Here is a 19,664-nt window from a genome sequence, read left to right on the forward strand (position 1 = left end):
ATGTAACGCTTTTCCTACGGTTACTGCGAAGGAAAAAAAGATGCGCAAAATTTTAACCTATTTACTGAACAAAAACAAAACAATAAATGGATCCAAATACTATTCAGTTCATTAACAAGCAAGCCTGCTGCTCATGAAACAGGCAGTTTTGCCTTAGAAGTATCCCTGAATAAAACTCTATCGAGTTCCTGTCCACTTTCTAGGGCAGTGTTATTACAATTAATGAAAATGCGTTAATACTAGACGGTAACTGGATGAGTTTCTGGGAAAACCGCATACATTTCTACCAGGGGATTGGTCGATTTGCTTATTCACATGCAATATGCGATAACGCATGTCTGTCCGAATAGGCCTTTAATGGCGCAGCATCCGTAACCGGTGGAAGCGTGTGTTGCCACACAACACGATTTTCGAAATGTCACGGATCGCCCGCAATTCGCCGTTATCTGTGGGAATTCGTTTCCCGGACGCCGGTGGTCGAAGCGTCGCGCGCTGCGCCGCGCTTCGCGCTCCTTCACTCAATTTGCACCGTATTCAAGCGCGTCATTAAGCACAACTCTCTCTCTCTCTCTCTCTCTGTCACCCAGAGTGGCCACGTATATCGGGATACGATAAAGTAACGCGCGGGTGGAAATGTCATCTGATGTATCGGGCGCCGAAAGAGGTACGTTAAAGAGGATGTGCTGCGCGCCGAAACCGTAAAAATTTTATTTACGAGCACCGAGAGAAAGAGAGAAAAAAGAGAGGAGATGGGAGGGAGGGAGAAAGAGGGGGAGAAAGAGAGAGAGAGGGGGGGAGGGGTCATACGACGATGCGCTTTTACTACGGAGGTCAGATTAAACCCTCCGCTCTCGCATTCGTTGCCGACAACTACCATCCATCTCACCACCTGGAGCATCCTCTCTCTCTCTCTCTCTCTCTCTCCCTCTCTCTCTCTCTCTCTCTCTCTTATCTCATGCTCTTACGATCCTTCGGCGAGCAGTCCGTAAGGAAACGGCGAATCAAATGACACCGCAGAAAAGTTTGCAAATGGCAATAAATTTCGCAATTGAAATGTACATTCGAAAGAGTTAATCTCGAGGAAGGAGGAAAAAGGGTAAGATCAGAGGCACTTCGTGAGTGTACGGGTTATACTGCGTATTTGCGAACTGCGCGCGACGTATCGCGGGGGAAGTTTTCACGGAAGGTGGATAAATGTACGCGTAAACTTTTCTCACCATCTTTCGCGTATCGAGAGGGCGAGTTGCGAAAATTCCGTGGTGATTTCTTTATTATCGCGGCGCCACCGTTACCCAGACTGAACTGAAACTGCCGGAAGACGCAAATGGGTTCGGACAAATAAACTTCTGGACAATCGTCGTTTTGGCGTACGAGTTTTCCTTATTTTCGTGGAAGCATTGGAAATTCAAAGTTCACCCGCGTTTTACGTTTCATATCCGTTCCATCACGCGAAACGACCTCTTTCTTATTAGAAATTCCGAAGATTCATTGGAAAATTAATTTTTGTAATTGCTACTGAAATATTTGATATACATACGTTATGGTTGACAATATAACATTTTTTACTTGTGTCAACTCAAATGTATTATGGAGAGAACAAACTTCATAAATTCGTTCGAGTGCAATCAAATTATTTGCTCAGTTTTTTTCTGGTTTATTAAATACTTAAAATTCGTGATTTTTAATGAAAATGGCTTTATTACGTTAGATATCACAATATTTAAAGTTTTAAGCGATCTATGTAAAAACATATCTATATTTTAAAGAAATCTATGTGCAACGACGTACTTGGTAACCAAACAGTTCGTTGAGCATGTATCAGCCAAATTATTTGATCGGCTCTATCTAAATCTGGTTATAACAATTAAATTAATTCTTCAATGTTCGCGTTTCGGGGCAGTCCGAGGCTTTTCCCTAAAACTTCAGAGCAATCTCGGAATGCGTGTATCTCATCCTCACACCGTCCACGCGAATATTCGTGCGAAGTATTCCTCGCTTCAACGAGGAAAGAGATATTCCGCAGGAAGATACCGTGTCCAGATTGATAGGATGTTCGAACACAGTGGGTTATTCGTGCACGGTGCGACGACGTTCGGAGGATGATGGAGGTTCGGACAATAGAGGTTCTGCTGTATTATACAGGTATTAAACAATGGTCATTGGATACATGGCGTGTTGCCCGTTCGCCAGGCCGAATAGCGATCGCGTTTACCTCCAAGCTTGACAATTTTTTCCTGTTCTCGAACAACGATCGATTCCCAACGTCTTCCTCCGCTCGTTGACGCAAGAGCATCCTGCCGAGCGGTGATCTTTGCTGATCGCGTCTGTTCTCGCGCCTAAGTGTCCGGTAAAAAGGTCAATTAAGCCGCGATTAGCGAGCCAACCGACGAAATCGGCTCGCGAAGAGAGCATTTTTTGCTCGCGCGCATGTGCACAGGGAAAGGATGAAACAACACCGCCAACGACGTTCCCGCGATACGCTTCGTTACGTTACAGAAAGTAAAATTCCGACAGACTCGGTTAACGATTCTCGTGAATAATGTATCGAGAAAGAAGCCTCGTTCATCTCAAACGATCCCAGCCGAGTCTCTTTAAATTAACCGATCATTCTCTTATTTTCATTCTCTCTCATTCTTTTCCTCCCCTCTTCTCTCTCTCTCTCTCTCTCTCTCTCTTTCCTCCGCTCGGATGTTACGTTTGGATTTTCATCCGGACATTGTCGGTCCTTCGCGTGCGATCACAGTAATTTAACGTGTAATCAAAGAGTTGTTCTCTCTTTCTTTTATCTGTCCGACCGTCGTAAATGGATGGAAGTGCGAACGATAGAAGATAGAACGATAGAAGAAATACACGTTGGACGCAATTCCGTAAGTAACGTGACTGTTTTCGTGAGAAGTGAGAAGTGAGAAAAATTACGCTTCCCAAAATCTATTATGATTAGAACGGCATATCGGTATTCGTGGTATTCACAGTAGCTATTTCAAATTTCGCATTACATTAACTGTATATAGCGAGTTCTTTTCATAGTACGGTTTGAAAGTTCATAACAAAGATAATGAACGATACATTACAAGCTTTCGGAGCAGTTTTATTAAGAGAGGCGGCAAAAATATATATAGAACGCCTATATTTTACAAATTTAACGACAGCTCAAGAAAAACAGTGACCAAAGCGACCCATTTTGGAAGATTTAGATAGATTTCTTAGTAACTTGTCAAGAAAAAGTGATAAAAAATGATAAAAGGTTACTGGATGACAGCGCTGGAATTTGCCTTATTTATGGAATAAGTTAATATGTAAACAGACAAATAGATAAAAAAAAAGAAGAAAAAAAGGAACAGAAAAAGTGACGCGCTTGAGAGGAGAAATATTAGCGGTAAAGAAAGGGGAAGAAAAATATGATCATGTATCGAGAAGAATTCCCTAGAGCGCGGAGAGGAAATATACAGCAGAGGTAAACGCGTTAGAAAAAAAGAAAAGCGAACACTGCATGATGTAGTTAAGATCGAATCGACGGAAATATCGTGAGAGTAAGCGTACTGAAAGGAAGTACAACGAGAGTTACGCGTGCCAAGTGAGAAGAAAATAAATAAATTTCAAGAAGTAGGAAGCGAGCAAGTTGAAATATATGCCGCGATATCTCTTTGCATTTTGATCTCTGGTGGATTTACAGTACTGGCATGTACGTTTTCCGGAAAGAGTTCTCTCCCAAGAAAATTGCCGATACCTATCTCTCTTCACAGAGCGCGCGCTGTTCGCAGTTTCGCGTAATTAGATTTTGAGTCGTCGATTGTATACAACCGAGTTGCTGATTGTAACCAAACCGTATCTTCCGTTTTTAGATTTTCAGACAAAGCCAAGCCTTGGTTCTCGGACTCCTCGGAGCAAAAACAGAGAGAGAGAGAGAGAAAAAGAACAAGAGAGAGACTGTCGGCGTTTTACCGCGAAAGGTGAACGACACCGCCTACTGCGAAAGGTGGAGGCTTGTATTTCGTACAACCGCCGGTTTGACGTTGGGACCGGTGCGCCGCAGATTTGTGGGTCAACCGGTAGATGAGAAGGGAAGAGGAAGGACGTTTGTTGTACCTGTTAGCCGACCATGTACGAAAAATTTAAATCCCGCACCAGCAGAGAGCAGGCATTCCAGGAGAAGGGGAGTTTTTTCGGTGTCGTTCACCTTCGCCCGTTCGATGTTTTTTTTATTGTCGAAAATAAGGAATCGTTGTCCTGGAAAAAACGCGGAGGGAAACAACACTGCGCAAAACTGCGCCCGGTCGAGCGTAAAATATTTCAAATATTTAAACACTTAATTGCTCAATCGTGTTTGGTAACGTCGAAATATGCGTACGGTATTTCGCGCGATCGCTTAAATATTGAAAATATTCGAATGTACGCAAATATTTCAGCGGCCACACTTTCAATCCCATCATTTTCCAACAAAAGGAGTGAGAGAGAGAGAGAGAGAGAGAGAGAGAGAGAGAGAGAGAAACAAACGCCGTAAAAGTACCTGCCTGGACACGTACCTGACTGTGGACATTTTTGTTGTTCTTTGGTCTTTAAATACGTATGTTTAATCTTTAAATATAAAATATTTGTACATATTCAACATATGTAGAGGAGAAAATGGTATTATGGCCTCCTTTAATATTTCCGCTATTAGGTGACAAGTTCTAACGATTGCTTATGGAATTATTTATTCAATAACTCGCCGTTGCACAATGACGCTAATATGTCAGTACACAATAATTGGCATTTGTTGTAATGCATTTTTTAAACATTTCTTTCAAAACATTCAAACAAACTTTCGAACATTTCGAAACGTTTTCAAGATATATTTTAGCATTTAATTACACATACTTCCTTGTTCTTTTTAAAGTTGGCGTATTATTACATGAATATATGTACACTTTAATGTTTTGCTCGTTTAACATTTTATGCCGCTGTATACATTTCGAGTTATGAAAAGTTGAACAATAACATGGCATTTTGTGTTAACTTGGTCCTTCACTAAAATCAATTTAATATGACCTCTTTTTCGAGGTTTTCATGTTGAGGCAGTTATTTCGACGAGCCAATAACTCAAGTTTAAAAATCCGTTCGTTTTGTACACAGAAAAAAAGGTAGTCAAATCAAGAATAGATATTATATAAGCAAGAATATTGTAATTTTCTTAGATTTTTGGTTTTAATTTGATTGAAGTTGTATTCATGCAAGTATTACTTGCATTCAATTCAAAAGACTAAAAATCTTCTAAGAACATTATAATATTCTTGCTTATGCATGAGAATCTGTTCTTGAATTGACAAATTTTTTCTTCTTTGATTCAAGGCTTCTTTTTTTCATTGACAAGAATTCTTTTTCATTGATTTAAGACTATTTTTTTATATGTAGAAATTGTCCTTTTGACAGTTTGCATGTACCTTTTGACAAACAAGTCAATACTTACATTAAAAACGGTTATTATTTATTATTGTTGTAAGAGAGTTTATTTAGAATATATAAATTTGTAACAAACACTGTATTTTTTAATCAAAACCAATTTTCTAAATCTACTTTAATAGAGCCACCTGTTCCTTTTCAACCTATTATGTAGTGTCAACACATTTTTATAAAAATAACATCCTAAGTAATACAATTTTATAACTTTGAATTTAAAATCGATTGAACGACATTTTGACGAATGTAACCGTTAAGTTTTTTAATTTAAAACATCGATTATTAACAAATTTACTGTACAAAATGTAAATAGGGAGCTATAATACCACTCTCTTTTCTATACATATTCTATGTTGAAAATTTGAATATTCGTATTCAAAGCCAAAACAACAAAAATGTCCAGGCATCGACATTTTTCCCTTACGAAGCGAAAATCGCAGAAACGTCGAAATTCTCGAGTCCTCCGACTCCGTCTCCCGTCTCTCTCGCGACAACGTACCTCGCAGTTACGTGGAGGAACGGTTTGTCGTTACGAGCGAAGATCTCTCTCTCTCTCTCTTTCTCTCCTCCTCCTCTTATCTCGCACGTGAATGTCGTTCGCGCGTTGCCGGTCGCACCGGTCGATCCCGCGCGTCGATTCCTCCTCGCCGAGTGGCATAGCTCTCTTTTTCGAACCTTGTCGGGTGGCCGCCATATTGACTTTTAGTTCGCTCCGGCGCAACTTCGTTCAGATGGCGGTATTGCGGACGCGGCACAGTCCTCGCGAGTGGGGAGGATCCGGCTAACGGAACCGCAGCCACGCACTGCCATTCTTCCGGCGAAGGATAGAAGCCCGTCGAATCGCCAAACAGAGAACCGCAAGTGGTCAAGCCGGTATCCTCGAAACGCACTTCCCGCAACCAACATGGTCTCTTTCAAGTCCAGTGAGTGTCGCGTCGGTATTTTTCTCGCGGCATCTTCCCGAAAAGAATCGCGTGAAACCGTGTAACGTCGGTATATATGTGTGTGTGTTGCGCGAGTTTAACACTTTTGTTTGGCATTTTAAATACTAAACACGCATCCGGCGCAGTAACAATAGCGGCGAATCGGTATGTCATGGGTTTTCCCAGAGCGCGAAGGAGAAATCGCAACATCTTGATTAATTTTCGGCAATTCGCAATTAACCAGCGTTAATCAAGGCTGTTCCGAAATGTGCTGAGATGAAAATCTATAGTTCGCGCGTTACGTACACTGTGGATTTTCAAAGTCGATCATATAATTTTTCCCTTGGGCGGAAGTATGAAGATTTCAAATGTTCTCAAGTTAGAAATTTATACTCTTCACAAATTCACGCTAAAGAAGAAGATTCATGGCCCCTTCGAGGTTAATAGTGAATCTCCTTTAGCCTGAATTTGTGATAAATGTAAATTTTTTAATCTGAAAACATTTGGAATTTTCACTTTCCACGTTTCCGCCTTTGACAAACAAGTCAATACTTGTCCACCTAGGGAAAAATTACATGATCTCCAGTACTTATATCCAATATTTTCTGCACATTTTCGGAATTTCGGCAGCCCAAATCGTTGACACGATGTCCTTCGAACGCGCATTTGCTTCTCTCTGGTCTCTCTCCCTGTTGACTTTTAATGTTTGAGTACACGTTGATTTCGATTTTGCACGTAGAATGATTTTAGCGTGGGATACGGTTGAGAGGAGGGAATTTTCCGAGCCACATCTCGGAATTCATTATGAATCTCGAGAGGGAAATGGACTTGTAACGATGTTATCAGAGATCATCGTGACGCAACGTTGAGGCGTACAAACATGATAAGCGATAATAATGCATATGTATTTTTATATGTCTCGTCAAACTGACGTTAGCCGTGTCCTTTGCACTATTCTGTAACAGATCCGATGGACGCCACGTGGGTTAAAACTAATCCCACGGGGGAAACGATAGAAGGATGCGAGTCAGTCAAACAAGGAGCCGAAATGCAGCAAAATGTTGACGAGAAAGCCGGTAAGTATACAAACGTATCATTCACATGTCAATAACATATTCTAAACTTATCATAAGCGATAATGTATATTTATATATACATACTTTCTTAAGCTGACACTATTAGTCCGTTCTTTTTATCTCAACTAGCTGCACTAGCTCGAGAAATTCACATACACATTGAAGCGCACGTACGAAATTATGTTTCACAGTATGTGTGTACATTTCTTGAACCAGTGCAGCCAGTTTAGCTGAAAAGAGCATATATGTATTAATTGCACTATTCTGACGCAGATCTGTTCGACGTCACGTCGGTTAAAATCAACCCCACGGGGGAAACGATCGAAGAGCCGGCCGAGCAAGGAGCCGGAAAGCTGCAAAATGCTGGCAAGAAGACCGGTAAAGTATCATGCCGACGCATCATTCACACGTCAGTAACGCGCAAATAACAATCATCTTATTAAATGTGCATTGTGTTGGCGCATTTTTTCGACCATAAAAACCGACCAGATGGATATAAATAAATAGCATCGCAATCTGTCCAACAAAAACAAAAAAGTAGTCTGCGGGAAAGCAGCTCCGGTTTATTAGCACATATGTTTACCTGCCGGCCGAGAGCCTAGTTAAGTCACAACCGAGTCAACAAATAATAAACTGCATAGTCGCGGCTCGATCATGCGAATGTGTATATATGTGGGGTAAAACGCAACGATTGAGCGGCCAGCTCCCGACAGGTTTCCTAAATGACGTCAGACGGATGTAAATAAGATAAACAACGTCGCGATTTGCTGCCCAAGAAAAAGTTTCCGGCTCGGATCGGCGCACAATTGTTGCGTTTCTGCGCATCGCCCAGCAATCACCAACATCTCGATTGACTCTCGGTCTTTGTTTCTCTTCGTTGTTTTTAACACGACTTTCACGTATAGTTGCAGCGACACCATGGCAAGTGGCGACATTCATATGTGCGGTCGTATGCGTCGCAGCATTCATCCTCGTGAACGCGGCGTGGCTATACTCGACGTATTTTCCTCCTCGTTGCATCACCGCGCCGACGTCGATTTCCTCATCCGGCTCTTCAGGCACTTCCGAATACGAGGATCGGTTGTAGATCTCTCCTTGAGAGGACTTTCCTCGTTGAGTATGCAGCAGGTTTTAATGGCTAATGGACATTACGTCTGAAAATCATCATCATTCTTCCGTCATCATCGAGCTCGAATCCGTATTGCATTGCGTCATGTTTACTTCCTTGCATATGCGCGGCGGCGTTCCCGGCGGCTTCAGGTATCGTAAAACAATTCATACGCAACGTCGAAGCGGCTTTGATGGCTTCCTCTCCGAGTGTCACTGTCAATGCGAGCGTTGCACGCTCCGTGCCGTGTATGCGCGCACTTACGCTCCGACTGTGTGCGTGTGTGTGCGTGCGTTGTAAATCTCGATGCAAGCAGGTGAATAACGAAGAAAACCGAATGGAAATATGGAATACATTATATCTCATCCGTCTACTTCTCTAAAGAGAGATGCATGATTGTGAATATGAATGCGATGCGTGTGCATGCGCTCCGTCCATTCGCCTTGCCGCTCGCCGACGAAAATGCGACGATTCTTCGCGATCGTCAACTGCGGTGCTGAAACGTTATCGCCAGATAGCCAAGTCTCTCTCTCTCTCTCTCTCTCTCTCTCTCTCTCTTGCAAAGCGCGTATCCGTGTATTCACGATCGCTGTGATCACCCCGTCGCTTCGAAAATTCGCCAAGAACTAACACAAGATTTGTGCTTTTCAGCTGCAATGAGAATGTGCGCAGTGATCAAATGATTAAAGGCTGCTACGACACTTTTCATCCGTGAGTTTTGCAACGTATCCCGTATTCAATCGGAGAATCGGGTTTTTTCAGAAATCCTCCCAAGAGATACGTTTTCCTTTTCGGATGGGACGCGAGACTCACCGAGGAAAAGTGTCACGGCCTTTAATCATCCGACCATGCACAGGACGACAGTCGAGGAAAACGCAATTCGAGAGCGCAAGAGTGTACAATTGTTGTGTTTCTATTGATATTCAAAATTACTCTTCGGACTCAAAATTCGAATTTAACGAGCGCTGAAAGAAAGACTCACGCCTCTGTTTTCAAAAACCAATGGCCCGTTCCTTATAGCTGCACTGTTGAACCGGTGCAATAAGTTGAAGTGAGAAAACACATACTTATCTCACTTCAGCTTGTTGCAATAGTTCAGCAGTGCAGCCATAAAGAACAAACCATAGGTGGGCGATCGGTACAGTGAACTGTCCGTTCTAGCGAGTATCGCCGCACTTTGAAATAGCACGGCTACGTTTGACGTCGTTTCTGCTGAAAAGAACGCCTCGCACCGCGCGCACGCGCACACACACACACACACTTTTTACGTTAGACTGCGATAGATCGGTTCGGCTAAAAACAACAAGTCTAACACGATATTAGCGCGTCTGCTAACGATAGAACGACGTTGATGTTTGTTGCCGTCACAATTAGTTGGCGCGCGCGGTGTCGTCGCGCGCAGGCGATGAATTCGGGAGCCGTCTGTAACGAGTGTTTTATCAGCCGACAGACGCACACGAGTGTCAATATGTAGTTGCGGTACGCGCGCGCTACTTTCGTATTCAACGCCATTTTTCCTCGTGAAAAGCCTACGCAATCGATCTCTATCTCTAAAAAAAAAAAAACCCCCACATTTATCTCTCTCGCTCACACTTCCGCTAAACTGCCCTCGCCGATCGCGTCGCGCGATCTGCCGCGAAAAATCATTCGGCACGGCTATCGCGCGTTGTTAAACGAGATTACTGCGAAAGTCATATCACCAAGTTCGCGATACAGAGATGATGATTACTGTAGTTAAAAAAAAAAAAAAGCGTTTTTCCAATTTTCCGCGAAAAAAACAAAAAAGTACGGAACAAAATGAAAAAAGAAAAACAATTTTTTTTATTCCCCAAGAGGGAAGAAACCACGGAGAAATAAAAAAAAAAGATTTTTTTCCGAACCTTTCAAGCTTGGTCTACAATATGTTCTTTGCGTCTGATTTCTTGCTCTCTATCTTTCTACCGTAATAAATCTATTCTTCTATTTGTGGAAAAAAAAGCTAGCAAGAAACAAGAGACAAAAAGCACATTGTAGATTAGGCTTCGAAGCTATAATAATTACGGCAAAAGCAAGCAATTGGTCCTTTTTTCGCAAGGAATTTGTCTCGCAAGATCTCCATAATGTATATATGACACTGGATATTTGAAATTTCAGGTGATCGCAGAAACGGGGCGGTGATTCCGCGAGAAATCACCGAGGGAACGAGAACGACTCTCGCTTGAGACGAACGCATTTTACTGAGCGCGATTACCGTAATCACTCGCTGTTACCGTAACCGATTCTCGACGTGGCTTCGCCAGTCACTCGTATCTGCGCGCTCCTGAGAGTCTCCGTTTCGCTCGCTCGCTCGGCCGGTCCATTAACGCGTGCAATTTGCAGATCCCGAGATCAACGAGACATTGTCGGGGGTGCGGTTCGTCCAAAAACGCGAGTCGGCCCTATGGACTTCGGAAACGCGAGAAGTCCGTCTATGGTTACCGGTGCGCTACGTGATTGTCAGCCAGACCTTCACGAACAACTGTTCCTCGTTCATCGAGTGCTCCTCCCAAATGAGATTCATTCAGCATTATCAAATGGAGAAGACGGGATCGTTGAACATCATCTACAACTTCCTCATCGACGGCGGAGCCTACGTCAGCAGGGGTTGGGATGTCGCGGGTAGGCACACTATAGGCTACAACCGCAAGAGCATTGGCATTTCCTTCATCGGCACGTTCGACAGGACGCAACCGTCGAAGGTGCAACTAGACGCGCTGCGAGCCGTGATCGACAACTGCATCGAGACCGGCAAGCTCACGCACGACTGCAAATTAATCGCGAGGCGGCAGCTTTTGAGGGATTCAACTCTGAACCCCGGAGACGCTCTGTACGACGCCATCAAGGCATTGCCGTATTGGTCGCCGCTTTGATCATTCATTGACAGAGCGCGGACAGAACCGGAGGAATCGCGAGAAAGAGCTGTGAGAGAAAGAGGGAGAGAGAGAAGAAGACGCGTTTTCCGCGTTGCGTTCGCCGGGCTATCCCGACGATTTCGAGAGATATCGATTTACACTTATCTAAACTGCACCTCTGGTTCGCTCCTTCTTAAGGTACCGTTCGAATTACGAGGTTATCTCCGCATTATCTCGCCGGCACTTGACTTGCGATACCGTACGGGAGAGAGTCACGTTGCACCTTGATAAAACGCCTTTCTCGTGATTTCGCGCCTCTCTCTCTCTCTCTCTCTCTCTCGGTCGCATGACACGTTAAATCATTGTACCGATGGTGATCGCACGGTGTACGAATAAAGAGGAGGCATGCATCAACGAGAGAGAGAGAGAAGGAGAGAGAATATATATTCTTCATGTGTACGATTATTGCGAGCGAAAACGCAAAACCCTCTCCTCCTTCTCCCTCCATGAAGAGCGTGTCGCACGGCGCGCGTTTTTCAACACAGCGATCCGTCAATCAATAGCGGCGGGCGCGCGGTAACGCGTCGCTATTGCCAGAAACAAATAGCTCCGTGTGTTTATCAGGCGAGAGCGCATATCCGTATGCACGCGACACGGTTGCTTAAATAAGGAACGACAGACTCGCTCTGCCAATTATTCCTCAAGGATATTAACATTTCAGCTGCGCCTCCACCTCCTTGCGCGAGGAGAGACACAGTGGAAATACCCTCTACCGGGTGGGACACGAGCGAGAGATGACTCTTTATCGGCGCGCTTTCCACCCCTCGCACGGTTACATTCCGTGACGTGACTTTACTTAGCTGGAATCGAGAGCCATTTGTAAACCGTTGAATCGTTACGTTCGCGGAATAAAGGAGCAGTGAAATGAAGGTTACGAGTGATACAACGTTCGAAGCGAATCTTCACATCAAAGCGGCTACCGATGAATGAGGTCTCGGAGCACAAGCGTGCGTAATGGCAGGAGGTTTTGGCACCTATCGTTCTCGGTGCGTCATGTAAGCCGTCTCTCTCCTTTTCTCTCTCCTTTAAATCGCCTGGGGGGAGACCGTTCGTGTTTTATCTCCGAGACAGACAGAGTGGTTTCGTACGATTCGGCGTACCGACTGACTGACGGTTTTTCCGCGTTACATGTCGATATATCAATTCGTACGAGAAGCGTGACTATTAGTTCTCGAGTTATACATAGAAGAGATAGCATTAGCACAAGCGTCCGTTTCCGTGCCTCGGCGGCGATGATTCGCGGTTTCAAAGAGACTACTACACGGCAGAGCGCAGAGGCTCTGCCTCACACTAACCTTTGAGCTGCGGCAACTGCTGAAGCTCGACGTCCTGGGAGTTGCGGTAGCGGGAAGAGCCCTGCGACTTCTTGGACTTCTTCTTGAGGGATCGCTTGGCGAAGGGGTCTATCCGGTCCACGAAATTCCCGGGCAGTGACGACATTTTGGCATTAAAACGGAGGCACTGTGGGGAGTCGGCGGTGCTTCAGCGGTGAAGCTTCTGCGAGCTTGGTGTGGTGATGCACGTGTTCTCGTCGTCGGTGGTGCCTCGGCGCTCACACCCGCGATCCGTGTGTCTTCGTCCTATCCCCGGAGAACACAGAGCGTCTCGCTCGACTAGAAACGACCGCCTTCACCCCGAGGAGGCCGCATTCCGTCGTGACAGCGAGGGCGACGACGACGACGGTGAGGACGAGAACGTTGATGGCCACGAATTCACTGCACTCACAAACGCGAGAGTAACGCTAACTGATGCGTGACAGCGGTCACATCAAGTCGAAAGAGCCCACCGGTACTCGCCCGGATCCACTGATACGCGATATTGCGCCACGGGCCCCGCTGGTGATGGTCGACGCGCACGTGGTGACGACGACGCCGATCTGTGTGTATATGCGTGATGTTTCACGCCGATTGCTCCTTCCGTCGACCAAGTCGGCGACTTTTACTGTTCACGCGATCCTGCCTCGTCGAGCGTGTACGAGTCGATCGCAGCGGCGGAAGTAGACTTGGTGGTAGAGGAGGCAAAGCGGGAATCTTGTAGCTTTCCCAGTGTTATTAACGTTAACAATATTGTAGACGACAGAAGCAGATCGTCCAGTAATAACGGAAGGTAGTTGACCAATTCGTTGACGAATTCGAGAAACATAGCACACGGGTGAATGAGTCTTCCAGTTACCGTAGGACAATGACGACGACGCTCACGCGGCGTTGTTGCTCAGAAGGGCGAGTGAGCGTGCGAGCGTGGTAAAACGGATGATCGTCCCCCGAGAATTCGACCAGAATCCCAGTTCGTGCAGCGCGCGGCACCTCCGTAACCTCGCCGGCAGCACTCGCCGCTGCCTCCGGCGCGAAGGGGCGCGATGATCTCTCGCTAGGCGTTGTCACACGCGGACGCACGCCCTGTCTGCTCGTCCGTCCGTCCGTCCGTCGGTCCTTCCTTCCTTCCTTCCGCGAGCGGTGCTCCCACCTACACGGTAGCCTCCGAGTGCGTGTTCACAGCCTGGTCGAGCTGCGCTACCTGCCCGAACACAGCCGGTGCCTTTTCCGGCTGCCCTCTTCGACGCTAGACTCACGACGATCGTAGGGTGGAGGATTCGATCGACGACGGCGGCGCCGGTCGGTGGTGGGTAGCCGTGGTTGGCTGTTTGGTTGGTTCGTTGACTGCTCGATCGGTCGCGGTCGGTGAAGACTCCTCTCGCTCTCTTAACGTGGTGCACCGACTTGCTTGCTCACTCACTTACTCGCTTGCACGCACGCACGGAACGCACGTACGCACGGTACCGAGTCTCTCGCGCGCGCCGAACGGAGTCGCCGCGCCGGCAGCGGCGGCAGCGAAGAGAGAGAGAAGCACCGTTACGAAATAGAACGACTCGCGTATAGCTGGGCGCACGTCCGTCGTCGTATAGTAGTAAGTATGGCCGCGGGTAATGTGGCCGTCGTCGCCACACACTCTCACACACGCACGCACATACACACGAAAGAGAGAGAGAGAGCACACACCCGCGCGGCACGCACACACGGTACACACGCACACACGGGGCGCACGCAGGCACGCACGATGCTCGATCGCCGCTCTGTTAATCCACACGGAGCGAAGCGCGTTAACGGGTGGGCACGAGACCGAGAGAGGGAGAAAGGGAGGGAGAGAGAGAGAGAGAAAGAGAGCGCACGGATGTCTCAAAGCTCAGTGGCTGCCTCGGCGAGATCTTCTCTTTCTCACGCGGCGGCCGTCGAAGAACTCCTCGCGCTCGCACGTCCGTACGCCAACGCGACGATGACGTTAGGGTAGACGTACGTTTGGTGCCTCGTCGTAGCACAGCACTCGGCCGCCATCAGCTGCTACTCGCCGCGACGTGGGGGCCTCTCTCATTTTCCGGCGGAACGACCGCGAGCGACCGTCAGGCGCCGAAAACCGCCGAGACGTGGCCGCCCGACATCGCCCTGCGTAGCTGCTGCTGCGTATCCTCCGCCTGTCTACTCGTCGTCCGACTGACCGCCGCCGTTGCTGCTGGTATATCGCTTCTGGTGGTACTGGTGCTGCTGCTGCTGTATCGCGCCACGCACCGCTCCCGCGAGAGAGAATATCGCCGTCCGTCGCACCGCGGCAACACCGACCGCGCCAGCCAGGCCCACACCGATCGCGACGATCTCGCGGATACGAGGGAGCGAGCAAAAAAAAACGAACCACGAGCTGTATCGCGCGCACGCACCGCCGCCCTCTTCACTTATCGAAAATCCGTCAAGAGGTGCCTTGTGTGCCTGAAAATAGTAATGTGCGCTCGGCAATCATCGGCCGGAGATGGCCGATCGCCGGCGGACGCGCACGAATTCGGCAGGTGGCGCGACGTAGCCGCGCCGTCGCGCATCAACTTTTCAAGCGCGCCTGCCGGGCCGCCGCGCGCCCGGCCAATGCCGTGCGCCGCCGCCTGCCACCTCATTGGCCCGTGCTCGCGCTCGCGATCGATGCGCCGGCCAGTGCGCTGAAACGGAAAACAGCGTCCCGCGCACGACTTCGATCCGTTACCGACGAATCCGGCTTAAAGCCCCGTTCAGACGAGCTCGCCTTCCTGCGCGCCGGCGTGCCCACGGAAAACTCGACCAATCGTCAGTCCGATATGGTCCGCATCATCGTGCTTTGAACGGACCTTTATCGTTTTACAGATGCGCACCGAGTTGGGCGTTCGATTTTCTCTCTCTCTCTCTCTCTCTCTCTGCCTTGCTCGTTCGCTCGCCTTCGTGAATTTTTGACCACGACTTAGTTCACGAGAATTCCGAGCCATTTGGAGTTGGAATTCGAGAATTTTCAAGAGACCCCGGTGACCTGGCAGGATCATGTGATTTTGAGACATTTCAATGTTCGGATATTCTCGGTAGACTCGAAAATCGCGGAAGCTGAGCATTAAGCTCGGGCAAGACGACGGAACTTGTATGCTAAGCACTCACTTCAATATTGAATTAAAATACTATTTATAGAGGATATCGTGAATCACATGCATAAATGAATCATGACAATTAAATTTTGCGGATTGGTTCTATAAGAATAATTTCAATTCGTACGTAAAATCTAAATATCAAAGCTTATGATGTCTTTATAAATATGAGAAACAAAATGTTAGTATTTTATGATCTGCTGAAATTTTCCGACGGATTTTCGAGTTTCAATAATATCGAAAGTGATACGATTTCGTCTGTCGTTTAGAAATAATTCAAGACGCGTTAAGAGAATGTCTTGCATTTTTCTATATAATTCTGCAAGCGACGGCACCTATCTCCTTCGCCCTCATTATAAAAAACGACATACCGATATTATTAGTTTATGCGAAATGTCAAGTGTCGGATGAGTTTTTGCCTCTGATATAATTAACAACTCTTTAGTTAGTACGACAATTCCGAAACATTAATTACATCGTCGTAACGTGAAATCAGAACCACAAAGATCTCGTCTAAAAACGGATGCATATTTATTTATAAATAATTTGTCTCTCTTACGTCACACACGTTTCGTCGATCCTCATCGGCGATTTCGTGGATACCACGCGATGTGACGTTATCGACGGAATGCCGTCGTTCGCAACGAATTTTTAGCAAGCGACGCTACGTCATGCGCGACTCGCAGTTGTGACCAATGTTGCCAACTTATTTTCTGTCATTTTTAGTTTATTTAAATGACAACCAGAGTGCAAAAATCACATTTTAGCTGATTTTCGTTTTAATGTATTTTCTCGTTATTTTTAATTTTTCACTCTGAAAAGTCATTTGAAAGACGAAATTTAAAATTGAACGGTCACCATTTTTCGTTTAACCCGAAAAATCTTGACGAAAATTAACGGCAACATTAATATAACTAATGTGGTTAAAAAGTAACTTCAAGCTTTAAAATGCTTTTTAAACGATCTCGATAGCATCATTAATGCAAAAGTTACAACCTATTGAATTTCGCCTGTTTTATTACAGTGGAAAGTATGTCTGCACAAGCCCTTGAGTCATATTACTGAAGAAATAGAAATACTTCTGACTCGATCGTTTATCTACAGAATTATTAGACCCACTATTTCTGTAATTTATTTCAAAGAGAAAACTTTAAATTTTTTACGCATTTGTTAACGAATGTCGTTGTACGTGCACATAATTACTACTTTTGGCTTATTTCTGGTTTATTTTAGAGATATATGACAGATTTTTTATTTCTCACGTTGGCGACACTGGTTGGTAACACGAGTGAAAAAAATGTTTGGCCTCCGCGGCGTGCGTGACATGTCGATGATGTTTTTGAATTCTCAGCGCTCGGGATCCGCGGGAGATCAGCTGGACCGTCTCGGAAGATTCTTGTAAACAAAGGTAACCCGATACATTATCGTGCGATCCAGCTGAAAATCGGGGAGAGATGAGCGATAACGCAACCTGTCGCTCCCCGCGCGGCACCTAACCAACAAGCCGAGCACGAACATGAACACCCTCACGCGATGTCCCGGTATATACTGCGGCCGGGAGCTGCTGCCGGACGGGAATTGGAGCGAATGCGGCGCTTGTCCTCGCGGTTTTCGCGTCAACGCCTCTTCGGCGTGCATACCTTGCGACGACGCGCCCATGTTCTACGACTGGCTCTACCTGGGCTTCATGGCCCTGCTGGTGCTGGTGCTGCACTGGTTCTGCATCGACAAGGTCTCCAAGCGCCGCAACATACCCAAGGAGGTGATCGCTCTGCATTTGTCAGCGTTACTCGAGGTACTGCTGGCATCCCTTATAGCGTTACAACTGACGGACCCCATCGGTACGTTCACCATTAAGTCGTGCAGCGCAAAGAGATTGTCCGACTGGTACACGTTACTGCACAATCCCAATCCTAATTATGAGGCGACACTACATTGTACACAGGAAGCGGTCTATCCGTTGTTAGTACATGTTTTACTTGACCTTTGTCAGTATATAGAATATCCCAGACCAACAGGAACAAACTTTATGAAGTTATGAATGACACCAATTTTTGGATTACTGATTAAAGTAGCCTCTATGGCCCTTTTCAATCATTAATAACTTTTGCGTGTTGTTTGCAAAGTAGTACAAAACTTTTTTGTTCACCCAATCCGTTCTACTCTCATAAAGTTCACCCCTATTGGTTTGGGACACCCTGTATACTCAACTATCGATTTGGTAGGAGCACACTTTACATGCCTTCAATTAGTTACGTTTTGATTCCAGGTATACTATAGTCTTCATTTTCTACGCCCTAGGAGTAATTCTGATGTTATTGATAAGGCCGTTAATAGTTAAGAAATTTTTGCCAAAGCAAGGCAAGCTCTCTATCTACGCAGCTCTGTACTTCTACCCAATCCTGGCGTTGCTTCACGCAATAGGTGGAGGTCTGATATGTATGTCGCGTATACTATATATATATATGTTATTGTAAAATTGATAGAGAGAATGATACATTAAGTATATGCTAATTACTTGTTTCGGTTTTTCTTGACAGATTACTCATTCCCGTATATCACCATCATTTTATCAATTCTGTCGAATGCAGCGCATTTCGCCTTCAAACTAAATCAGAGGATGAAGTCGTTGTTGCTGAGTTCCGTTTCGGATATAAAAAATGTGATAGTAATTTTGGGCCATTGGCTGTTGCACGCATACGGCGTGATAGCAATCGCTACTCTTCGCGGGATCAGCATTCATCCTGCGATGTTAGCTTTAGTGCCGTTACCCGCTTTGTTTTATATTATTACTGCGAGATTCACCGATCCGCATAAGCTCAATATTGAATGAAGTGAGTTTTGTATGTCTTTCATGCGAATCTTACACGTCTCTTGTAGATCTAAGATACTGTCTTGTATAATATATCTAAAATAATATATCTGTACCTTAATGAAGCGCAAATATATACATTTCTTCAACTTTTCAGCTGGAAAAGTCTCTGGAAAATTTGTAAACGTTTCAAAAATTTGAAATTCGTTGTGCCAATTCAAACATATTTTATGTTTTAATTACTAGTTACTGTCGATTAATGTAGTATGTTATTTTGAAATGTTTATTTCAAAGACATTCGTTACTGAAAAGTGAAGGAATGTGTGTTTGGCTCTTTTTCTTCCAAGATGTATGTAGTATATTAATATAGTTCATAAATCTAAAACATTGTGAAATTTCATGTGCAATATACTAAGATTTTGTAATAAAAATGCTAATAACTTAGAAGTATCCCTTAATATTGATCCTCTTACTCAAGACTCTGAAAAAAAAATCAAGTTACACATATTTGTTTGCGATATATGCACATTATATTTCGTCATATCACTTTTACATTGCTGACATATCAAAATGCACTATTCCTTTCGTGCACGCTTTGACATATATAAATTTTGTAACTTTCTTAAAATAATCGAGTAAATGAGATTAACTGGATATCACCGTTGGTTGATATAGTAATTTACACTCGTGAGTATTGTAGAAACATGTTACGATAACAAGTTCTCATATTATAGTAAGTAGAATAACATTTATTAGAATATGTTGAATTAAAATTTTTTGACCATGAGTTATGGGGAAACATGTTAGGATTGCAAGTTTCACATCTAGAACTATAAGAGTCGAAAGACGGGACCAAAAACGCAGTTAGAATTCACCAATCACCGTTGCGATAGTAATTTTCAATCGTGAGTATTGGAGAGACATGTCAGGATAACAAGGTCTCATATTATAGT

The 19,664-nt window shown here is 45.2% G+C and overlaps 3 protein-coding genes across 12 annotated transcripts in view; 2 read left to right on the forward strand and 1 right to left on the reverse strand.

The window, feature by feature from the left end:
- LOC106752398 (serine/threonine-protein phosphatase 2A 56 kDa regulatory subunit epsilon isoform) overlaps positions 1 to 12,913 on the reverse strand; it is a 29,931-nt gene extending 17,018 nt beyond the window's left edge. The window contains exon 1 of the mRNA XM_014634076.1: positions 12,769 to 12,913. Coding sequence (XP_014489562.1) covers positions 12,769 to 12,913 — 145 coding nt within the window. The remainder of the gene's footprint in view (positions 1 to 12,768) is intronic.
- LOC106740540 (peptidoglycan recognition protein-like) lies at positions 6,193 to 12,342 on the forward strand. Of its 10 annotated transcripts, none has more exons than XM_014611679.1 (5): positions 6,199 to 6,359; positions 7,325 to 7,435; positions 7,709 to 7,813; positions 8,341 to 8,552; positions 10,902 to 10,969. In XM_014611679.1, exons 1-4 carry the CDS (start codon positions 6,341 to 6,343, stop codon positions 8,520 to 8,522), a joined length of 417 nt encoding a protein of 138 aa, XP_014467165.1. In that variant the 5' UTR covers positions 6,199 to 6,340; the 3' UTR covers positions 8,523 to 8,552; positions 10,902 to 10,969. The 10 variants fall into 10 exon arrangements, 9 of the variants coding, with proteins under 9 accessions (XP_014467170.1, XP_014467165.1, XP_014467164.1 ...); XR_001374089.1 differs by lacking the exon at positions 10,902 to 10,969 and adding an exon at positions 10,677 to 10,758 and having other exon boundaries at positions 6,200 to 6,359; positions 8,341 to 8,695; XM_014611678.1 differs by lacking the exon at positions 10,902 to 10,969 and adding an exon at positions 10,677 to 10,765 and having other exon boundaries at positions 6,200 to 6,359; positions 8,341 to 8,547.
- A 4,272-nt stretch (positions 12,914 to 17,185) lies between the features above and the next one.
- LOC106752396 (JNK1/MAPK8-associated membrane protein) lies at positions 17,186 to 18,836 on the forward strand. The gene is made up of 3 exons (XM_014634073.1): positions 17,186 to 17,861; positions 18,169 to 18,338; positions 18,440 to 18,836. The coding sequence occupies exons 1-3, from the start codon at positions 17,416 to 17,418 to the stop codon at positions 18,730 to 18,732; spliced, it is 909 nt and encodes a 302-aa protein (XP_014489559.1). The 5' UTR covers positions 17,186 to 17,415; the 3' UTR covers positions 18,733 to 18,836.
- The last annotated feature ends 828 nt before the right edge of the window (positions 18,837 to 19,664 follow it).

This window comes from Dinoponera quadriceps, unplaced genomic scaffold (genome assembly GCF_001313825.1).
Source record: "Dinoponera quadriceps isolate SergipeBrazil2010 unplaced genomic scaffold, ASM131382v1 scaffold396, whole genome shotgun sequence".
In the NCBI taxonomy this organism is placed as follows: Eukaryota; Metazoa; Arthropoda; class Insecta; order Hymenoptera; family Formicidae; genus Dinoponera; species Dinoponera quadriceps.